The sequence below is a fragment of the Gracilinanus agilis genome, chromosome 4 (genome assembly GCF_016433145.1).
Source record: "Gracilinanus agilis isolate LMUSP501 chromosome 4, AgileGrace, whole genome shotgun sequence".
NCBI lineage: Eukaryota > Metazoa > Chordata > Mammalia > Didelphimorphia > Didelphidae > Gracilinanus > Gracilinanus agilis.
In genome coordinates this window covers 268201470-268223558 of record NC_058133.1, presented here as the reverse complement: position 1 = coordinate 268223558, position 22089 = coordinate 268201470, and the positions used below count along the sequence as shown (strand labels likewise).

General features: G+C 38.4%; 1 protein-coding gene across 2 annotated transcripts in view; it reads right to left on the bottom strand.

Annotated features, from left to right (window-relative positions):
• Positions 1 to 22089, bottom strand: part of DNAH8 (dynein axonemal heavy chain 8) — a 399591-nt gene that overhangs the window by 105651 nt on the left and 271851 nt on the right. For both annotated transcript variants that reach the window (XM_044672126.1, XM_044672127.1), the window contains exons 60-63: positions 15535 to 15688; positions 14183 to 14347; positions 4221 to 4447; positions 3025 to 3143 (exon numbers count right to left, since the gene is read on the bottom strand). In XM_044672126.1, the coding sequence (XP_044528061.1) occupies positions 3025 to 3143; positions 4221 to 4447; positions 14183 to 14347; positions 15535 to 15688 (665 nt within the window). The remainder of the gene's footprint in view (positions 1 to 3024; positions 3144 to 4220; positions 4448 to 14182; positions 14348 to 15534; positions 15689 to 22089) is intronic.

Genomic DNA, 22089 nt, shown 5'->3' with positions numbered 1-22089 from the left:
TTCCCCTCCCCCATGCCATCTTAGATTATTTAGTGTTCCACCCTCACCCTGTGAATTATTCTTCTGATTACTATAATAGTGAATATTATAATACTGAATAGAGTTCACTACAGAGAATTATACATAACATTTCTCTACATAGGAATACATATAATTAGATCTCACTGAGGCCCTTAAAAAGGCAAATTTAAAAATTATAAGTTTTCTTTCTTTCCCCTCTGTATCTTATTTACCTTTTCAGGTTTCTCTCGATTTTTGTGGTTTGATATCAAACTTTCCATTTATCCCTGGTCTTTTCTGTGCAAATACCTGGAATTCTTCAATTTTGTTGAATGCCCATACTTTCCCCTGGAAATATATAGTCAATTTTGATGGGTAGTTGATCCGTGGTTGCAGGCCCAGCTCTCTTGCCTTTCTGAATATTGTATTCCACGCCTTGTGGTCTTTTAGCGTGGAGGCTGCCAGATTCTGTGTGATCCTGATTGGTGCTCCTTGATAATTGAATTGTTTCTTTCTGGCTTCTTGTAAGATTTTTTCTTTTGCTTGAAAGCTTTTGAATTTGGCAATAATATTTCTAACCATTTTTTTCTCTGGATCGAATGTAGTGGGTGTTCTATGAATCCTTTCGATGTCTATATTGCCCTCTTGTTGTAGTACTTCAGGGCAATTTTGCTGAATAATTTCTTTTAGTACGGAGTCCAGGTTTCTATTAATTTCTGGTTTTTCTGGAAGACCAATTATTCTCAAATTGTCTCTTCTAGACCGGTTTTCTTGGTCTGTCACTCTCTCATTGAGATATTTCATGTTTCCTTCTATTTTTTCAGTCTTTTGACTTTGTTTTATTTGTTCTTGTTGTCTTGAGAGATCATTAGCTTCTACTTGCTCAATTCTAGCCTTTAGGGATTGATTTTCGGCTATAATCTTTCAGTTTTCGGCCATAATCTTCTGGTATTCCTTTTCAATCTGGTCATTTCTGGTGTCCAATTGCAAGATTCTACCTTTTAAACAGTTATTTTCTTGCCAGATCTCTTCCATTTTCCTCAAAATCTCAGTTTTGAACTCTTCCATAGCTTGTGAGGAGTTTTCCTTATTTGAGGAGGGTCTGGATGCTTGTTTGTTCTCCTCCTCTGTTTACTCGGTTATCTGGATTTTCTCTGTGTAAAAGTTGTCGAGTGTTAAAGGCTTCTTTTTCTTGTTGTTATTCTTTCTCTTCTGAGCTTCCTGAGACTGGGTAGCCATCGTTAGCCCAGCAGCTTCTCAGGTTTGTCCTTGCCCTCAGGGTCTGTCCGCGGTCTATTGGCTCCTGAGGTCTGTCTGGTTTTTTCCAAGGTCAAGCCCCCTCGTGGACTCCCTTGCTTGATCCTCTGCAGGAGGTTCCTTTACAAGTCTCAGGGTGTTGCTTCCACAGTCGTATACCCGTCTGCACTGGTTCCCCACTCAGGTTTTCAGAGCTTTAGTTCCTGGCTGTGTCTGCCTCCACCCACGCCTCCGCCCGTGCCTGTGCTCTTAGCCCGCGCTCTGCGCCTGGCGTCCACTCTCTGCTCCCGCGCTCAGATTTCGGGTGCGTTCTTTGGCTTACTGGGGTCCTAAATCTTGCTGCTCTCAGGAACAGGCTCCAGAGCTGCCAATGACTCGATGGGTGCCCCAAACTTGCTCTTTCTTTTTAGCTGGCTTCGGCACTATAGATGTTGTGTGTGGAGGGGGTGAGGGTGGGGCGGTTGCTCAGCTCGCGATTTAGTGAGAGCTGTTTCACCCCTTTATAGCCTGGAAATGTCTCGATTCCACGTACCTTCCACGCTGTGCCCTGTTGTGGGGTTCCTCCGTTCGTCTGGACTTGTTTTTATGTCCCCTTGAGGAGTTTTGTGTGTTTTGGTCAGGAGAGGTTAAAAGCTGCTTCTTACTCTGTCGCCATCTTAACCTGGAACCTCCTGAGGTCTCTTTTTAAAGGGGCCTCTTTTGCATCACTTCCTGTGGCCTCCTCTTAGTTTACATGTCCAATCACAACAGACGCTTTTCTTAGGACTGCCCAGGAGGCAGTCAGTAAATTCTGATTTGTTACTCTAGCACACGTGGGTTACAGACCACCCAAAATGGAGGTGTTTTCACCTTTGGTGATTAAATCTAAAGATGGGCAGTGTAGATTTAATCTAATTATCACACAACTAATAGTAGGATGGCAAGGGTCATTATGCATTTGTTTATTTGATGAGTTTCCAAGGACAATGAACTTATCAAGTGCCTATATATCTAATGATGAGTTTCTTTTATTTAGCTAAGTAGGTGCTTGGATACAGATAGAGTTGTTGTGAAGACCCTTTTTGAAGTCTTCCTAGTGCAGCAGAACCTACCAGACCTTGTACTCCACAAGCCTGCCCATAAAGAACCTAGGTACATGTTGATGCCACTGTGACTTATTGTGCAGGATCTAGAACTATACCTTGCTCCAAATCAATTTAATTTAACATTTGTTAAGTATCTACTAAGTGTCAGGCACTGTGCTAAGCACTAGAGAAAAAAAAGAAGCAAAATAAAGTTCTTGTCCTCAAGGAGCTTACAATCTAATGGGGGAGACAACATGCAAACAAATATATACTAACCAACTATATATAGGACAAATATGAAATAATTAACAAAGGAAGGCAAAGGAATTAAGAGGGGATGGGGAAGGCTTCTTGTATAAGGTGCAAGTTTAGCTGGGACTTAAAGGAAGCCAGGGAGGTCAGAAGTTGGAGTGGAGTAAGAAGAGTATTACAGTCACTGGGGGCAGCCAAAAATTCTCCAAACCTAGAGATGGAGTGTCTTGTTTGTGCAACAGTCAGAAGGCCAGTGTTATAAGCTGAGCTTTCTCACTGCTCTGGTTAAAGTTATAGTCGTTTCCTTGTAAATGAAGAACATATATTAAGAGTGTCCCTCAAATCAACCCATTTAGAATATGAATCCTGTTCTGATACACAAGGATATGATCACCCGCAATGTCACCCAAAGTGTATGTACTTTTCTATAAATAAACGCTAGTCATCTTACCTATATTCATTCGTTCAGCTTGATCATTAATGTATTTCAATTTTTCTGCATAGATATTTTTATAGCCATTTACAAAGGAGAGATAAGATTTGGGAGTCACATGTGCTCTTCGCCTATACCTATAAAGTAAAATACATGAAATTGTCTTTACATCTACCACTTCAGTATGAACTTTCCATATTCTGATACATCATCATCGTCATCATTACCATTCATTTTATTCTACTCAGCATTGTAAGAGTGAAGATACACTGAATACCTAAATTGATAGTCTTGCCTCCTTGAACAATTTATTTTTTATTATTTCTTGTTTTTAGGTTTTTTTCATTTCTGGAAGATTATTAGCACTGGCCCTCAATAATTCTTTAGGCCAAGAGATCATCAAAATGTGATTCAGGATTCTTGAGGTCAAAACTTTTTTTATAATACTACTAGAACATTTTTAATAATGATAAATATCTAGATACAATAAACATTATGAAAAGCTTTTTGAGGAAGTTCTCAATCATTTTTAAGAGTGTAAAGGGGCCCCTGAGTCCAAAAAGTTCAAGAACCCTGCTTTGTCCCATAAGAAAACAATGTAGTTGTAGATAGAGCTCATCCACTGGCCACTGCTTGCTTCTCTTCTCCTCCTTTGAAAGGATACATAGCAGGAAGAGTGCTAAGCTTCCTGGGATTACAAGTTTCAAGTATTTGGTTGGGACAAATATCATCTGCCTAAACAGATAAGGAGAACCCATTACTATTTCCATGGTGAAAAAAATGTTTGTTTGTTTTTTCCTTTGTGGGGATACCACTGATCCAATGGCAGCAGAATACACCTTTGAGTCATTTCTCTAGTAAAAGAGGGAATTTTGTACTAAGTAGTTCCAGGCCCTCTTGGCGGTCTAGAGACATTAAAAATATTTCTGACTTATGAGGTCCTTAGCCATATTGAAACTATAAAGATTCATAGGAAAAGGATATCACCACCAACAAAAAAATTATATTTCTAAAAAATTAACAAATGATTTTCTAATTTTTTTCTGTAAAAATGCATTACTTATCACTGAGGAAAAATTTATTCTGCAGGAAATGTCAGAATTTCTATTAAGTTGTATGACATTGAGTACCATTAAAATATTTTTGACCTGTGTTTGAAAAGGTAACATATTTTTTCATAATTCTGTTAACCATCATATTTGCATAAACATTACCTTTGGAAGTAACTTTCACAGCCTTCTGAAACCATGTCATGAAAGAGGCCCATTGTTTCTACAACTTGTTTTTTAGTTTCATGAGAACAGACAATATTATAATCCAAAAGGAAATAGGAGGCTACAGCAACCAAAGCCTCCCTAGGCCAGCGACTGAACCAATCCATAGTACAACCTGATATGAGGCCAGGGAATTTCAAAGAACGTGCACGAAACTTCTCACCAACCTATTAATAACAATTACAATAATAAAATAATGTTACAGCTAGTTTATTAAGAACATTCTCTTAACATCTAGTCCTGCAGCAATATGACGTGGCTGCCCAATGAAGCAATTACATCCTCAAGCTACATCAGTAGAAGTATATTATCCAAATAAAAGTGAGGATTCTATTACATTCTCTTAGTGTACTTGGAATCTTACTGATATTCTAGGTACTGCATTTTTATTTTTGTTTTTAAGTTTTTACTTTTACTTCTCCCCAGTTTTGAATTTATTTTAGTTATGTGTAAAAATATCTGACAACCGTTTTTTGACATTTTAGAATTCAGATTTTCTCCCTCCTTACCTCCTCCTCCACCAGTCATTCCCCTGCCACATATACATTCCCCTGAGGTGGTGAATAGACTGATATAGGTTACACCTGTACTTTCACATCACACATACAATAGGAATGCCATGAAGGAAATATAGTGGACAATGGTATGCACTCAGATTCCAATAGTTCTTTCTTTGTCTGTGGATAGCATTTTCATCATGAGCCCCTTGTGGTTATCTTGGAGATTTGCTTTGCTGATAATAGTTTATTTAGTCCTTCAAAATTGTTCATTGCATAATAATTGTAAAAGATGGGGCACCAGGGATGTTAAAATGTGACCTAAATGGTTTGCGGGTACACACACTGGGTTGAAGGAGAGACAGGACCAGGGTTCTCTATTTTTACTGGCACAGGAATGGCAGTTGACCCCAAAAGTCACCCTGCTCACCATTGGGCCAGGGTCTATGGAACCAGCAGGCAAGGTAAAAGTTTATACTTTTTAATTGTGAGTAACTAAAAAAGGATGGGATAGGGAATTCTGCACTTGTAAACCGAAAGGGCAAACCACTGGGGCAAGGGGAGGACTTGACTACTCTAATATAATTGACCTAAGCCAGGCAGGGCCCAAAGGAGCAGTATTGGAGTCACTGGGAAGGCTGCTTCAAACCTGGTTCCAGCCAGGTTTGGCCAGCACAGCTAAAGGGCCTGAGGGTGGCTTTGGGGCTCATGGTTATCCAAGGATGATCACAAGATGCCAAGAGCCAAGGTGGTCCAAGGAACTCAGGTAGAGAGAGAGTGTGCTTGAGATGCTGTCCACCAGATCCCAAACCCTTTCTCCACTTGGTGCAACTCTGTAGGTCTTGTCCACTTGCTCAAAGCCTCCACCACTCAGGATCCCAGGGAATCTGGATGCAGGGTTTCCTTAACTCTGAGATCTCCCAGGGCTAGCAACAGTTTGTGCCAACCACTAATGGAGTCTCTCTCAGAGCACAAGCCCTACTTCCTGCTCCTTCATTCCATCTTGGAATCCTCCGACCCTTCCTGCTAGGTCCAACACTATTGCTAACTTATCTTCCTCACAACATAATTCTGTTACTGTACTGTTCTAGTTCTGCTCACTTCATCTTGCATCAATTCATATAAGTCTAGGTTTTTCTGAAACTTGTTTACCCTGTTTATTGTTTCTTATGACACAATAATATTCCATTACAACTATATACCACAACTTGTTTATCTATTCTTCAAGTGATGAACAACCCCTCAGTTTCCAATTCTTTGCCACTATAAAAGAGCTGCTAAAAATATTTTGGTACAGAGGTAGGTCCTTTCCCCTCATCTCTGATCACTCTGGGATATAGACTCAGTAGTGGAATTTCTGGGTCATGGGCTATGCATATTTTTGTGGCCCTTTAAGCCTGGTTCCATATTGCTCTCCTGAATGGCTATATCAGTTCCTAGTTCCACCAAAAGTGTATTTAGTGTCCCAGTTTTCCCATATCCCCTCCATCATTTATCATTTTCCTTTTTGGTAATGTTAGTCAGTCTGATAGATATGAGGTGATATCTCAAAATTGTTTTAATTTGCATTTCTCTAATCAATTGTATTTTGGAGCATTTTTTACATTACTATGGATAGCTTTAATTTCTTCCACTGATTACTACCTGTTCATATTCTCTGACCATTTTTTGATTGAAGAATGCTTTGTATTCTTATAAATTTGACTTAATTCTCTATATATTTGAGAAATGAGGCTTTTGTCATACACTTGCTATAACTTTCTCCCCCAAATTTGTTGTTTCCCTTCTAATTGCTTGCATAGGTTTTATTTGTACAAAAGCATTTTAACTTAATGTGATCAAAATTATCTAATTCATATTTTGTAATGTTCTCTATGTCTTGTTTGGTCATAGATTCTTCCCTTACCCACAAGTCTGGCAAGTAAACTTTTCCATGTTCTTATAATTTGTTTATGGTGTCACCCTTTATTTCTAGATCAACTATCCATTTTGACTTTATTCTGGTGTATGGGAAAGGAGTGAAGTGAATGTAAGGGAGTAGAGTTGTGATGATTTGGCAACTTAGTGGATATGGGGACTGAGAGAGAATGAATCCCAGTTTGTGAACCTGAGTTACTAGAAGAATGGTGGTATCAATAAGGTTCATAATATGTAGAAGGTAATAGCCACAGCAACCTTGTATTTGATAAACACCAAAATCTTAGGTATTCGAATAGGCAAGAATTAATTATCTGACAAGAACTACTAGGAAAACTGGAAAGCAGAAACTAGATATAAAATCACACTGTACACTGTATTCTAAGATAAGTTCAAAGTGGGTACATAAATGAGACATAACAGATGATATTATGAGGAAATTAGGGGTATGTGGGAAACATTACCTCTCAGATCTATGGGTAAGGAAGAGTTTGTGACAAAACAAAAGATTAGAGAGGATCACTGAAGTAAAGGGGATAATACTGATTACATATAGTTGACAAGGTTTTGCACAAGCAAGTTCAATGTAGCCAAAATCAGAAGGAAAACAGGAAATGGGGGGAAATGGAATTTCTCTGATTAACGTATAATTTCTCAAATATATAGGGAACTGAGTCAAATTTATGAAACTAAAATCCATTCTTCAGTTAATGAATGGTCAAAGGATATAGATAGGAAGTTTGCAGATGTTATATTCAAATCCTGAGAAATGTTGGAGTCACCTTGATTGACAAGGGAGGCAGTTGGAGAGATTGGAATGTTCCCAGATGTTGTGAGCCAGGGGCAAAGTCGGTTGGCCTGGGAGTATAAAGACCCCTAACAACTGTCATATTCAAACTCTGGGAGTTGTGAGTCTCACCTTGATTGACAGGTGAAGACAGTTGGAGACATCGGAATGTTCCCAGATGTGGTGAGGACAAGAGGAAAGGCAATTGGCCAGAAGATATAAATACCCTGACATCCATCTGACAAGGACCCTTTGGTTTTGACCCTTGGCCTTGGACATTGATCTGATCTTGGAGCATTGACCTGTGGATCTCTGACCGTGGGCCCTCTGATTCACTTTTTGGATATGCTCCTAGTTCCACCCTGCAATGTGAATCCCCCAAACTCGATTTTATCTTTTACCCACTGGACTTTATTTTTGGATATTTTATGTCTTCTCCTATATAGTTCTTTTACGAGATGAATGCTGTCTCTCTGACAGATATCTCCTGTTGGTGACATTAGCAGGATGTCATCTACATAATGCACCAATTTGCTAGCAGTGAATGATATGGATTCAAGATCTTTTTGTAATATTTGGCAGAATATAGATCCACTATTTATGAAACCCTATGGAAGACACTTCCATAGGAGGGTTTTATTTTCCCACGTAAAAGCAAATAATTTTTGGCTTTCCCTAGAGAGATCTATAACAGGGTACCATTTTGAATTGGGTATAATTTATGCAATCATTTATGATGGACTTGGAATAACTGCATGGATTTGTTCCACATATGAGTTTATTGCCCCAAGATCTTGTACCATTCTCAACTGGGTGTTACCATCAGCATCTAACTTTGCCTTTTTTATTGGCAAGATAGGAGTCTTAAATTCTGAAAATCCATATATTAGTATGCCTTGATCTAATAGGCTTTGAATTATCGGTCTTATTCCTGCCACTGCCTCTTTGTTTAATTTAAATTGAGGAATCCTAGGTGGTGACATTCCTCATTTCACCTTAATCTTAACTGGCTTAGCAGATAGGATCCTACCCACGTGTGACCAGGTACTAGCCCAGACCCCTATGGGTAGTGTATCTGGAATCTTACAGATGTTATTTTGATCCAGTACTAAGATTGTGTGATCTTCTGCTATCCTATCTAAGCACAGGTTGGGATGATGTTTCAATGACCTTTTAGGGAGATGCAAGTATATTTCACCATTTGGCTCACAATAGATTGTTGCGGCTAATTTACATAGGATATCTCTGCCTATGATATTGTTTGGGCACAATGGTAAAAACAAGAATTGATGGTCGAATTCTATGAGACCCAACTTCACCATTTTTGGTTGAAATTTTGGTGCAGTTTGGGGTATGCCTGATGCTCCTTTGACTATAACTGATCCAAGCATCTCACAATTTCTAGGGAGATTCTTTAAGCAACTTATATCTGCCCCAGTATCAATTATCCCATTTATATACTCATCATTGATTTGAATTGTGATTAATGGTTCATTAGTGCTGTTGTTATTCAAAGGTAATATCTGTCTGTCTTCTTTTAATGGCAGTGTAGTAATGGTTTCAGAATCTAATGCTTCTCTATTAGGAGATATACATTATTAGCCTGGTGATGAATCTACTTCTGGTAAAATGGATGCCCCCATGTGCACTTCCTGTTGGATGTCCGATTCTGCCTTGCTGTTGGGTTTCTGTGCCTAGAATGGAAAATGGTTTCTCTTGGACTATTGTTTGAGATCTATCAGTTTCTCTCCCCACCCAGGGCTTTGTAAGTTTCATTCCAGGGAAAGAATTAGGTCTATTTTTCCTTCCCTTTCACCAGGACTTGAGGTTTTGAAGTTATAGATGTCTGTTAACAAGCCTGTCCCTGTCAGCCTTGGTTTCAAACTGTCAGCTGGTTTTTCTCTTGCTGGCCACTTAGAAACTAAGGGACTTGATACATTATCTCTAGGCTTGAAACTTTCAGCGTAGGGTTTTAAGCAGAAATGTATCCTTCTTGCTGTTGTTATACTGCTCTCTGAGCTAGAGGTTTGAGTCTGAAACAGTGTTTCTCTCTCATTGTCCATTTTGGTATCAGGGGTCAATCTTAGTAAAGTTACTTCTTTCTCCCTGGCAAAGCACTTCTCCCTGCCTTGGCAATGTTACCAAGTTTTCCCCCTGGACTTCTCACATTGTCCAACATAGCTTTTGATTGGCTATTTGCAACAATGTTACTATGACTGCCTGGTTCAAAGTATAAATCACTTGTAACTAGGCTTTTGTCAATTTCTTCCACTTCTTCCTTTGAAGTCTGTGAAAATTCAGTGCTTTCTACAAGAGAAGAATTGTCCCCATAAATATGTCTATGCAACTCTCTCAATTCATGTTCCATCTCTAACTCAGCAGTAGACTTCTGTCTTTTCTCTAGTGTGGTGTATTTATTTCCCTCATTAATGTCTACCAATAATATCTGAGCCCCATTTTTCCCTTTGAGCTGCCTGCTCTCTCTATCTGCATTTTTCCTTGATTGGTATGTATTACAGGTTAAACTTCATGCTATATTCCTAGGTCTTTCCCCCATCTTCAAATATTTTTCCATTTCATCTAGGGATGGTTTATCTGAGTTTTTACAATCATGTTGGCAGCAAGCCTGTGAGTTTTGAGGTTTGCCTGTCCATTTGCTATTAATGTAGGTTTTTTTGTAATTATCAGTTCTATCCTTAGTAAAATCAATCTGTTTCCTAAATCTACATTGTTTAATTCGGTGACCTGTCTTCCAGCACAGATAACACCGGGGAATTGAATTATTTGATTTCTTCTAATTATCATAGGTGTTTTTTGGCTTATATTCTCGATTTTTAGTGATTTGCAAAGCATAATTCCTAAACTCTTCTCTGTCCCGTTCTTTTTTTGTTTCCTTTAGCTGTCTTTTCAATTCTTGAATGGTTCTGTCTTTTTCTGAGTCCAGCTCATGCCTAATCTGTTGTTCCTTTTGTTTTGATTCATATATATATGTATATATATGTGGCATATTTCCTTATGTCCTCTAAAGATAGTTCCTCCCATTGTGGGCAACTCTGCCTAAAGTAAACTTGGATTGGTATACTAGTTCCCTTGATAAATTGTCTCTTGATATGGGGTAAAGCTTCTTCTGCCTGGTCTCTATTGAATCCCAGGAGCTTTTCTGAGTTTTCTACTAGCCTATCCAGGAACAAACTTGGGTGTTCGCCCTTAGCTTGCCTCATCCTTTCATATTTGTTCCACCCATTTGGTCTTTTCCCATGTATCTTTACCACCTCTAGTAGGTCTGCTCTACATTTAATCAGTGCCCTCATGTTTGCTGGTGAACTCATGTCTATTCCTGCATGATCATGTGGCCAGTCAGTCAAATCCCTGTTAGATCTTGTTTCCTCAATAAATTTAGCCTTTTCACTTTGTGTAAAAAATTCATCAAGTATAAATTCAACGTCAGAATATGATGGATTAAAAAGACTAAAAGTACGTTTCAATTCTTTTGCTGCTTTGTAGGGGGAAAGGAAAAATTTGGGGAACCTCCTCTTTAACACCTCTAGGTCTTGTGCCATGAATGCTTTGTAGGTTTTCATGTTTACGACTTCCCCATCTTCTCTAAACTGTGTTTGATCGATGACTGGGAACAAGGACACGGTGGCAGGTGCCATTGCTCCATTCTCTGTCTGTGTAGTCTCATTTAAATCTTGTTCAGTTTGAGTTGCAGACTCTACCATGTTAGTCTTAGAGTTCTTTTGCCTTTGGCCTATCGGTGTTTTCAATGATTTCCGGTTGCATAATTGTATGATTGTCTAGAGCCTGGCCTTGTTTAATTTTGTTGTTAATTTCAATCACCAATTTAAGCTTTTCCTTCATTAACGTGACCATATCCCCATTATTGTTCTTGCCTTTGCCAAAGAATAGTTGGGTTAGCTTTCTCAGTGCCATGAATCCTTGAATTATTGTTACTAATATCACTACTATGGCTGGTAAGTAGGATATAAACTCTGCCATTGTCAGTGTAAGGTATTTGTATGTGTCATATATTGTTAATATCTTCATAAAATAATCAGGAATCATGTAAAACCATAGTATAATCACTCCCTCAGTAAAGGAATATATAAACATGGAGATAGTGGTTAGGATGAAGGTTGCTCTAGCTCAGGGGTCAGCAACGTATGGCTCTTTCTGCAGGAGCCATAAAGTCGATTTTTTTTCAGGCACTGTTACAGGAGCGCGCACTGTTACAGGAGCGCACACTGAGAGCACTGTACGGCTCTCACGAAATTACATTTTAAAAAATGTGGCATTTATGGCTCTCACGGCCAAAAAGGTTGCTGACCCCTGCTCTAGCCAATCCCATCTTTCCCTTTGTTATTTCAATTTTCTCTTTCCCTTTTGCCTAGGTTCTTTGTCTGGCTATGCCAAACTGCACCAAAATTTCAATCAAAAATGACACAGCCACCTGGAGGAGGTCTTTGGCTTTTGGTCTTTTGGTCTTTAGATCTTTAAGTCTCTGAATCTTCCTAGCTCTTTAGGTCTCTTGGTCCCTGGGTGGCGATGGGAGGAAAGGAGGTTTGAAGAAGCAGAGGGTGGGTAGGATCTATATATTTCCTAAAGGCTGTGAGAGCTAATACATCACCAAACACTGATAATAAGAAAGCTGAGAGGAAATCACCAACACAGCTGCATCAAGGGCAGTCACTCTCTGGTTTGGCATTGGCCAGGCTGAGCCAGGGAGGTTGTGAAGAACAAAAGCTCTAGCTTCTACTAAGACAACAGCTTCCAGCCCTGAGTGATTATAGATTATAGATATTAGATTGACAGGGTCTCCAGTCCCCAATCCTTATCCTGATTATCCTTTCCCTGATTTAGATCATAGATAAAGAGTGTTCAATAAGTACCTTCCTGAGTGGTCTTAATATCACGACCCTAGGGGAGGGAGCAAATGCAGTCAGATAAACATGATCCAAGGCTAATCAGAGCCCAATATTAATAACTGATCCAACCCTAGGTTGGACCCGAAAGGGTTACCTATCCACTTAATCTTTCAGGGTCCATCCCTGGGCAACTGTTATTGAAAGGGGAAATTATAACAACTAGCAAGGGTGATTGGGGTTGGTGTTCCCCCATCACCAGCACCTAGGGAGAATACAGAGATACATCCACCTCATTGGTATCCATATCTCCTTTAAGGACTCTCTTTCTTTATAACACAGAAGAAATGAAAGCTATCAATAGTCATGTGAAAAAATGCTCTAAATCATTGTTAGAGAAATACAAATACAAGTACTACCTTAAATCTATTGAATTGATTAAAATGACAGAAAAGGAAAATGACAAAGGCTGGAGGAGATGTGGAAAAAAAGAGACACTAATGAACTATTAATGGAGTTGTGAACTGTTCTCATTTTAGAGAACAATTTGGAACTAGGATCAAAGGGCAATAAAACCATGCATACCCTTTAATCTGACAATACCAGCAGCTCTTTTTTAGGTGGCAAAGAATTGGAAACTGAGGGGATACCCATCAATGGAGAATGACTATAAATAAATCATGTTTCATGTTAATATGATGGAATATTGTTGTCCTGTAAAAATGATAAAGGTGGTGGTTTCAGAAAAATATAAGGTTTCTATTAATAGATGCAAAGTTCAGTGAGGAGAACATTGTACAGAGTAACAAAAACACTACTGATAATCAACTATGAAAGACTTAGTTTCTCTGATCAATACCATGATCTAAAACAATTCCAAAGGGCTCATGATGAAAAAATGCTATCTACCTTCAGAGAAAAAACTGATAAGACTCTTATGTGCAGACTTCCTTCCTTCTTTTTTGCCTTCCTGTCTTTCTTTCCTCTTCCTGCACAATATGGCTAAAGTATAACCATGTTTGACATGACTTTCTATATATAATGGATATTGTATTTCTTGTCTTCTCAATGGGTAGGTGAGGGAGTGGGGAGAAAGAGAGAAAATTTGAAAATGAAAGTAAAATTTAAAAAATTAAATTGCAGCACCCTCTATTAAAATAGAGAAACTAGAAGGAAAATAATAGGGGAAAGATAATTAAGTACTATTTTAGACATTCTGAGTTTGAGATGCCAAGTAGATCTGTCCTGCAAATAGTTGGAGGTGTGGGGCTAGAAAATAGGATACAGGCAATTCTTGAAATGATGAGGTATGTAAATTTGGAAAAAATTCACATAGAAATGATAACCAAACTTATGATGTGATCACCAAGACAGGGAATTTAGAGAGAGAAGAGAGTCTTTGAGTATAAACACTAATAGAGGATAAGAGGTAGATATAAATTCTACAAAGACTCAGAAGTATTCATTGGACAATAGGTCAGTAAGATATCCTAATTTACAATCTAAACTGTAAACTAAGTTTAAGTAAATTGCCCATGATCACAGTTAAAAAGTATCTGAGATTTTTATTCTAAAGATAGTCATCTATCCAAAATACAGTGTACTACTATTCTCTCATTATCTGCTTCCTGAATTATAAATTATAGAACACAAAATTTTGGTGAGATAAAAACCAAGTAATTTAGTGAAGTTTTCTCCCTTTATCTCAAGTTTAAAAATATAAGCTTACATAATTATCTTGCTAGAGAGATTATTATTATTTTTACATTTACACATGTTTATGTTTTAACTACATATATTATATGTGGAAACATGTAGCTACATAAAAGAAAAACTCACCGGAGAAAAGCAGAGAACAACATGCAAATTCTTCCGTGATCTTGTTATGAAATATTCATAAAGATTATCAAAGGTAGGAGGGTGACGAGGGATTTCCCTTTTCATCACTGATATTAGTCCTTGGGTAATCTCATCTAACTCATCCCGAGCAAATAAATTAGAGATCTTTAAGGAAATTACAAGGAAATACTCAACATTAAAAAAATTCCCTCAAATCCAATACACTGCCAAAGTCTTGCATAGTCTCTCTTTACATAGTATTTACCTCTGAGATCTTTCTTACCATTTATCTCCACAACTGAGTACTGGGCCTATGGATCATATTCAATCTCTGCTACACGACTTTCTACTAAGTCTTCAAAGACTTTATTCTCTCTAGTTAATTAAAATGGCAGTGACTAAGATAATCTACCTAACTCTTCTATTTTTAAAACCTTGGCCAGTGATAGGAAAACCTTTTAGCGACTGCGGGGCCCAAACTGCACCCTCAAGCCACCCATGAGCTCTTATCTGCCCCACTCCTCCACATACCTACCCCATACCCTCCCACTCTCCCACCTTACCCCAGATAGGGGATAGAGGAAGTGCTCCCATTGGTTGCTGGGCAAAAGGGTGAGGCATGTGAAAAATGTAATCAAACGTGCAGTGGAGAAGGGGAGGAGAGCCACCACCTCTGGCAGGTGTGGGCATGTGTGCCCTGACTTTGCCAACATGGCCTTACACTAAAACATAGCCCAATCAATGTAATTAAATATATGTTACTTCTAATTAAGGCAGACCTATTCACTCTATTCCACAACAACAACCTTTTAACAAGGCTCTTCTATACAGTATTTTGTTGTGGAAAACACCCAAGGAAATACTTTTTCTAACACTGAACCCAAGCTAAAAAGTATCTGTTTAAAATTTAGCTCTAAAAATTCTGCCAGCAAGCAAATATGAATCTAATACTATTACATTTTTTTGTTCTCAAATATAATATTTTTTGGAATAGGAGATAATAGATGCTGATATTTTACACGCTCCACTTAAAAGTGTAGAGTCAAATGAATAACAAAATCATATTAGGAAATAGTATTCAAGGGTCATCTGAGAGATGGACCCAAAGAAAGTAGAGGAAGTTAGATATGGGAATGGACCATGAAGAACACTGCATTCATATAGCAGAAAGTTCACATAAACGTGATTTCTCATTTTTCAGTGGCAAAAATGCAAATTTGTTAGATTTACTCTAGTATTGCATCAGAATTAAGAAGTAGGGCTAAGGAATCATATCTTTAAAAAACTATTTTCCATTTCAAATATTATTTTTTAAATAGAAAAGGTATTTGTTTACTACTTCAAGATTATACCTCTCCTGAAGATAGCAAGTTGTTAAGATATTCCAGAAATGCCTCATCTTTTATTTCATTGTCAGTAAAGATAAAAGTGATTCCTTTTCCTTCAGCTCCAGCAATCTGGTATAATCCCTTCAAGTCATCTGTCAGATTATTCACATTATAGGACCTAAAAGGGTAAGTAGTAAGAAATTTAAAGCCAGCTCCAAACAGAACCATAACACAATGCATAACATATTCAAGCTATAACTCATATTTTGACTCTTCTTGATCAGTTTATAATTATTTTTAATGGCCTACCAAATGTACCAAATGATATTGGCAGTTTGATATCAAAGAAAATGTAGCCATGATTACAAATTTTAAAAATTTGTTAGAAATAGAAAACACAAAAGAACAGACACTTTTAAGAACTGAGGCATGAGAAATATAACTATGCCTTTTCCCTGAAGGGTGGCAATCTGCCAGAATTGAGACCTGAATATTAAATGTTAGAAAGGAATTTTTAATCCTGATAGGGCTTGGGAAAGATGTTCTAAGCTTTACATAACAAATCAACATAATCTTGAAAGAAGGAGAAACAGTGGACTGGGGAAAAAATCTTTACATCAAATTTCTGATATAAGATCTATCCAAGATCCATTAAAAATTGATATGACTTCCTGGTTAAGATGGCTGCAGAGAAGAAGCAGGGTGCTTAACTCTCCTAACTGACCCATACACATGATACCTCAAAAGGACACAAAAATCAAATCCAGATGAATGAAGGGACCCCACAATAGGGCACAGCATTGAAGGTACGGGGGATTTGGGTATTTTCACGCTATAAAGGGCTGAAATAGCTCCCAACTAAACGCTAGCCAATCAACCCTCTCCCACCCCATCTACAGTGCCAGTGCACAAGAGTTAGAACAAGCATGGGGTATTCACTAAGTTCTTGGCAGCTAACTGGGACCACCAAGGGCTTACTTCTTAGAGCAGCAAGACTTAAGACCCCCAAGAGGCTAAAGAACTCAAACTTTGAGCACGGACCTTGGGCACAGACCTAGAGTGGTGGGGTGAAAGACAGTGGAAGCAGTGTGTTCTGAGACTTGTAAAAAGGAGCCTTGGGGAGAGGAGAAAGCGTGGGGCAATACCTGGATTCCTGGCAGCTTACTGGGACCATTAAGAGGCTTGAACCTGAGAACAGCTAGACTTGAGACCCCAGGAGCCTAAAGAGCGCAGACCTTGGGCGCAAGGATATAGCTGAGAGGGGTGCCACTATGCTGTGGCTTGTAAAGTAGCCTCAGGCAAAAACTGCTCCACAGCTCTATACATAGAGAGCCTGCCCGCCTCACTCAGACTTCTGACTAATAATATTATATTATATAACATAACATAATAATGGCAAGCAATGCCCAAGAACTAACCAAGAGAAAGAACAAGAGGAAAGCATTAACACTTGATAACTTTTACACAGGAAAAATCTAGACAACAGAGCAGACAGCAGAGGAGAACAAACAAATAAACACATCCAAACTTTCCCCCCAAAATGAAAATTGGTCACAAGCTCTTGAAGAGTTCAAATCTGAGATCATTAGAAAGATGGAAGAGATATGGCAAGAAAAGTGGGAAATAGCTCAAAAGGAAATTAACATTTTAAAAGATAGAAACTCCCAATTGGAGAAAGATGCCCCAAAAATCAAATGAAATGATAAGCAAATTGGAGAACCAAATTAAACAGCAGGAAACCATGAAAAACAGGATAGATCAAATCAAAAAGGAAAACCAAAAGATTATAGTAGAAAACCAGTCTTTAAAGACCAGAATCGGGCAAGTAGAAGCCAATGATCTTGCACAGCAAGTACTAATAAAGCAAAGTCAAAAGAATGACAAAGTAGAAGGAAACATGAAATACCTCACTGAGAGAATGACAGATCAAGAAAACACATCTAGAATAGACAATTTGAGAATCCTTGGTCTTCCTGAAAAATTAGAAATTAATAGAAATTTGGACACCATATTACAAGAAATTATCCAAGAAAACTGCCCTGATGTTCTTCAACAAGAGGGCAAAATAGACATTAAAAGGATCCATAGATCACACACTACACTAAACCCTCAATAGTCATGTCCCTGTAATATAATTGCCAAATTCAAGAGTTTCTAAGTTAAGGAAAAAAATATTACAAGAAGCCAGAAAGAGACAATTCAGATATCAAAGAACACCTATCAGGATTACACAGGATCGGGGGCAGCTGGGTAGCTCAGTGGATTGAGAGTCAGGCCTAGAGACAGGAGGTCCTAGGTTCAAATCCAGCCTCAGCCACTTCCCAGCTGTGTGACCCTGGGCAAGTCACTTGACCCCCATTGCCCACCCTTACCACTCTTCCACCTATGAGACAATACACCGAAGTTAAGGGTTTAAAAAAAAAAAAAGGATTACACAGGATCTGGCAGCCTCCATGCTAAAAGACCACAAGGCTTGGAATATGATATTTAGAAAGGCAAGAGAATTGGGTCTACAACCAAGGATTACCTACCCATAAAAACTGACTATATACTTCCAGGGGAAAGGATGGGCATTCAACAACATAGAAGATTTCCAAGTATTTGTAAAGAAGAGACCAGAACTAAACGGAAAGTTTGATATCCAACCACAAAAATCAAGAGAAACATGAAAAGGCAAATAAGAAAGAGAGGGGAAAGAAAGAAAACTCTTATTTTTAAATGTATGTCTTTAAGGCTTCAATAAGATCAAATTATTTGTATTCCTATATGAAGAAATTTTATGTATAATTCTCAAAAAGTTTAGTAATTAGAAGAATTATTCATAGGGAGAGGTTGGAGTATTAAATGGTCTATGGGGAAAAAAGGGGGGGGGAAGAAGATGACACCAAGAGAAAATTGAAGGAATAAGAAAAATAGGAAATAGGATAATCTATACCACACAAAGAGGACATGGGAAGGGGAGGGGATGAATACTTACTATTATAAGAAGGAGAGGAAGAGAGTGTTAATAGGAAATACTTAAACCTCACTCTCAGTGGAATTAATCTTGTGAGGGAAGAGTAGCTAGATCCACTGGGATATTGAATTCTATCTTACCCTATGGAGAAAGTCAGAAGGGATAAACCAAGGGGGTAAGAGGGTGGGGAGGAGTTCAAATAGGGAGGGGAAGAAAGGGGGAGGGAATTCATTAGGCCTTAAAAATAATAAGAGGGGAACAAAAAGGGAGGGGGTAGAAAGGGAAGTAAACTAAGGGAGGGTTTAAGGGGAACTGATTTAAAACAAACCACTGGTTTAAAAGGAAATAGTGTAAGAAGAAGGGGCAGAACTAGGAGAGGGAATCAAAATGTCTGGGAATGCACAGTTGATAATTATAACTCTGAATGTGAATAGGATGAACTTGCCCATAAAACAGAAGCAAAGAGCAGAGTGAATTAGAAACCCAAATCCTACCATATGTTGTCTATAAGAAACACACATGAGACAGGCAGACATAGGTAGAGTAAAAATAAAAGGATGGAGCAAAAAGAAAGCAGGAGTTGCAATCATGGTTTTTGGCAAAGCCAAAGTAAAAATAGATCTGGTTAAAAGAGATAGGGAAGGTAATTACATCCTGATAAAAGGCAGTATAAACAATGGAAGAAATAGCAGTACTCAACATGTATGCACCAAATGGTATAGCATCTAAATTTCTAAAGGAGAAACTGGCAGAGCTCAAGGAGGAAACAGATAGTAAAACTATACTAGTGGGAGATCTAAATCTTCCTCTATCAGTTCTAGATAAAGCAAACCAAAAAATAAATTAAAAAGAGATAAGAGAAGTGAATGAAATCCTAGAAAAGTTAGAGTTAATAGATATGTGGAGAAAAATAAATAGGGACAAAAAGACAACTTCTTTTCAGCTGCACATAGTACGTTCACAAAGACTGACCATGTGCTGTGTAAATAGAATTAGCTCGATCCCATTAATAGTCAAAAATCTACTCAACCCAGGCGTGCTAATGATGTCACTCTCACCTCCCTTAGTGGGGAGGGGAGACGAGTTACCCACACGTGACAATAAGTAACAAATCAAGAATAAGGGACTGCCCTTTGGGCAGTCCAAATCAATGTAGAAACTGCCATTTGTCCATTTGAATTAGAGTGGACCACAAGAAGTGATGAAAGACACTATCTCTTTAAGTAAGTGAGTGAACTTTCTGTGGGGGCAGTTGCCGTCTCAAACTGGAAGAAGAAGCATCTCCTGAGACCACAGACAGATTACGCTCTATATTGTCATGTGGGTAAGTTAGGCTGACTTCCTTGGCCTAGCTGGGCCAATTCTAAACTCTGCCTATCTGGCTGTTGGGCCCTGTGGCTTACAGCTTCATTATTAAGCTTTATAACCTTCTTCTCTCTTAGTCCAGGCCTGGACTAGCCTCTACTTTTCTCTTTATTCCTACTTTTACCTACCGATTGTAAATAAACTCTTCAACCCGATGCTGACTTGGGTCTGATTTAATTACGGAATCAACCTAAATTGTTGATTCCTGGTGGCCACATATTTTTAATATATATCTATAAATACCTAAATTTTATTCCTTACAGTGCTAAGGCATAGAAACATGGCAAATAAATGCAAAAGAGCAGAAATAATAAATGTAACCTTCTCAGACCATAATGCAATAAAAATAATAATTAGTAAGGGTACCCAGACAGGCAAATCAAAAACTAATTGGAAATTAAATAATATGATTCTCCAAAATCAGTTAGTTAAAGAACAAAGCATAGAAACAATCAATAATTTCATAGAAGAGAATTACAATGATGAGACATCCTACCAAAATCTGTGGAATGCAGCTAAAGCAGCACTCAGGGGAAATTTATATCCTTGGGTGCATAAATTAACAAATTAGGGAGGGCAAAGATCAATGAACTGGGCATGCAAATAAAAAAACTAGAAAGTGAATAAAGTAAAAATCCCCAGTTAAATAATAAATTAGAAATTATAACAATTAAAGGAGAAATCAATAAAAGTAAAAGTAAAAGAACTATTGACTTAATACATAAGACTAGAAGCAGGTATTTTGAAAAAACAGATAAAATAGACAAAGTATTGGTTAATCTAATTTAAAAAAGGAAAGAAGAAAACCAAATTATCAGTATCAAAGATGAAAAGGGAGACTTCACCTCTAATGAAGAGGAAATCAAGGCAATCATTAAAAACTGTTTTGCTCAATTATATGGCAATAAATACAGCAATCTAAGTGATATATATGAATATTTACAAAAAAAATATAAATTGCCCAGATTAATAGTAGAAGAAATAGTTTTTTTCCGGGTTAAGATGGCGGCAGAGTAAGAAGCAGCTCTTAACCTCTCCTGACCGAAACACACAAAACTCCTCAAGGGGACATAAAAACAAGTCCAGACAAATGGAGGAACCCCACAAAAGGGCACAGCGTGGAAGGTATGTGGAATCAAGGCATTTCCATGTTATAAAGGGGTGAAACAGCTCTCACCAAATCCCAGGCTGAGCAACCACCCCACCCCCACCCCCTCCACACACAACATCTAAAGCGCTGAAGCCAGCTAAAAAGAAATAGAGCAAGTTTGGGGCACCCATCGAGTCATTGGCAGCTCCGGAGCCTGTTCCTGAGAGCAGCAAGATTTAGGACCCCAATAAGCCAAAAAAAGCACGCGAAATCTGAGCGTGGGAGCAGAGAGTGGACGCAGAGCATGGGCTGAGAGCGCAGGCAAGGCGGAGGCGTGGGTGGAGGCAGACACAGCCAGGAACTAAAGCCTAAGTGGGGAACCAGTGTGGACAGGTATACGACTGTGGAAGCAGCACCCTGAGACTTGTAAAGGAACCTCCGGCAGAGGATCAAGCAAGGGGGTCGGCCAGGGGGCTTGACCTTGGAAAAAACCAGAACTCAGACCTCAGGAGCCAATAGACCGCAGACAGACAATGAGCACGAGGATAAATCTGAGAAGCTGCTGGGCTAACAATGGCTACTCAGTCTCAGGAAGTTCAGAAGAGAAAGAATAACAACAAGAAAAAGAAGTCTTTAACACTTGACAACTTTTACACAGAGAAAATCCAGACAACCGAGCAAACAGAGGAGGAGAACAAACAAGCATCCAGACCCTCCTCAAATAAGGAAAACTCCTCACAAGCTATGGAAGAGTTCAAAACTGAGATTTTGAGGAAAATGGAAGAGATCTGGCAAGAAAATAACTGTTTAAAAGGTAGAATCATGCAATTGGAAAGTGAGGCTCAGAAATTAAACACCAGAAATAGCCAGATTGAAAAGGAATACCAGAAGATTATGGCCGAAAACCAGAAGATTATGGCCGAAAACCAGAAGATTATGGCCGAAAACCGAAAGATTATAGCCGAAAATCAATCCCTAAAGGCTAGAATTGAGCAAGTAGAAACTAATGATCTCTCAAGACAACAAGAACAAATAAAACAAAGCCAAAAGACTGAAAAAATAGAAGGAAACATGAAATATCTCAATGAGAGAGTGACAGACCAAGAAAACCGGTCTAGAAGAGACAATTTGAGAATAATTGGTCTTCCAGAAAAACCAGAAATTAATA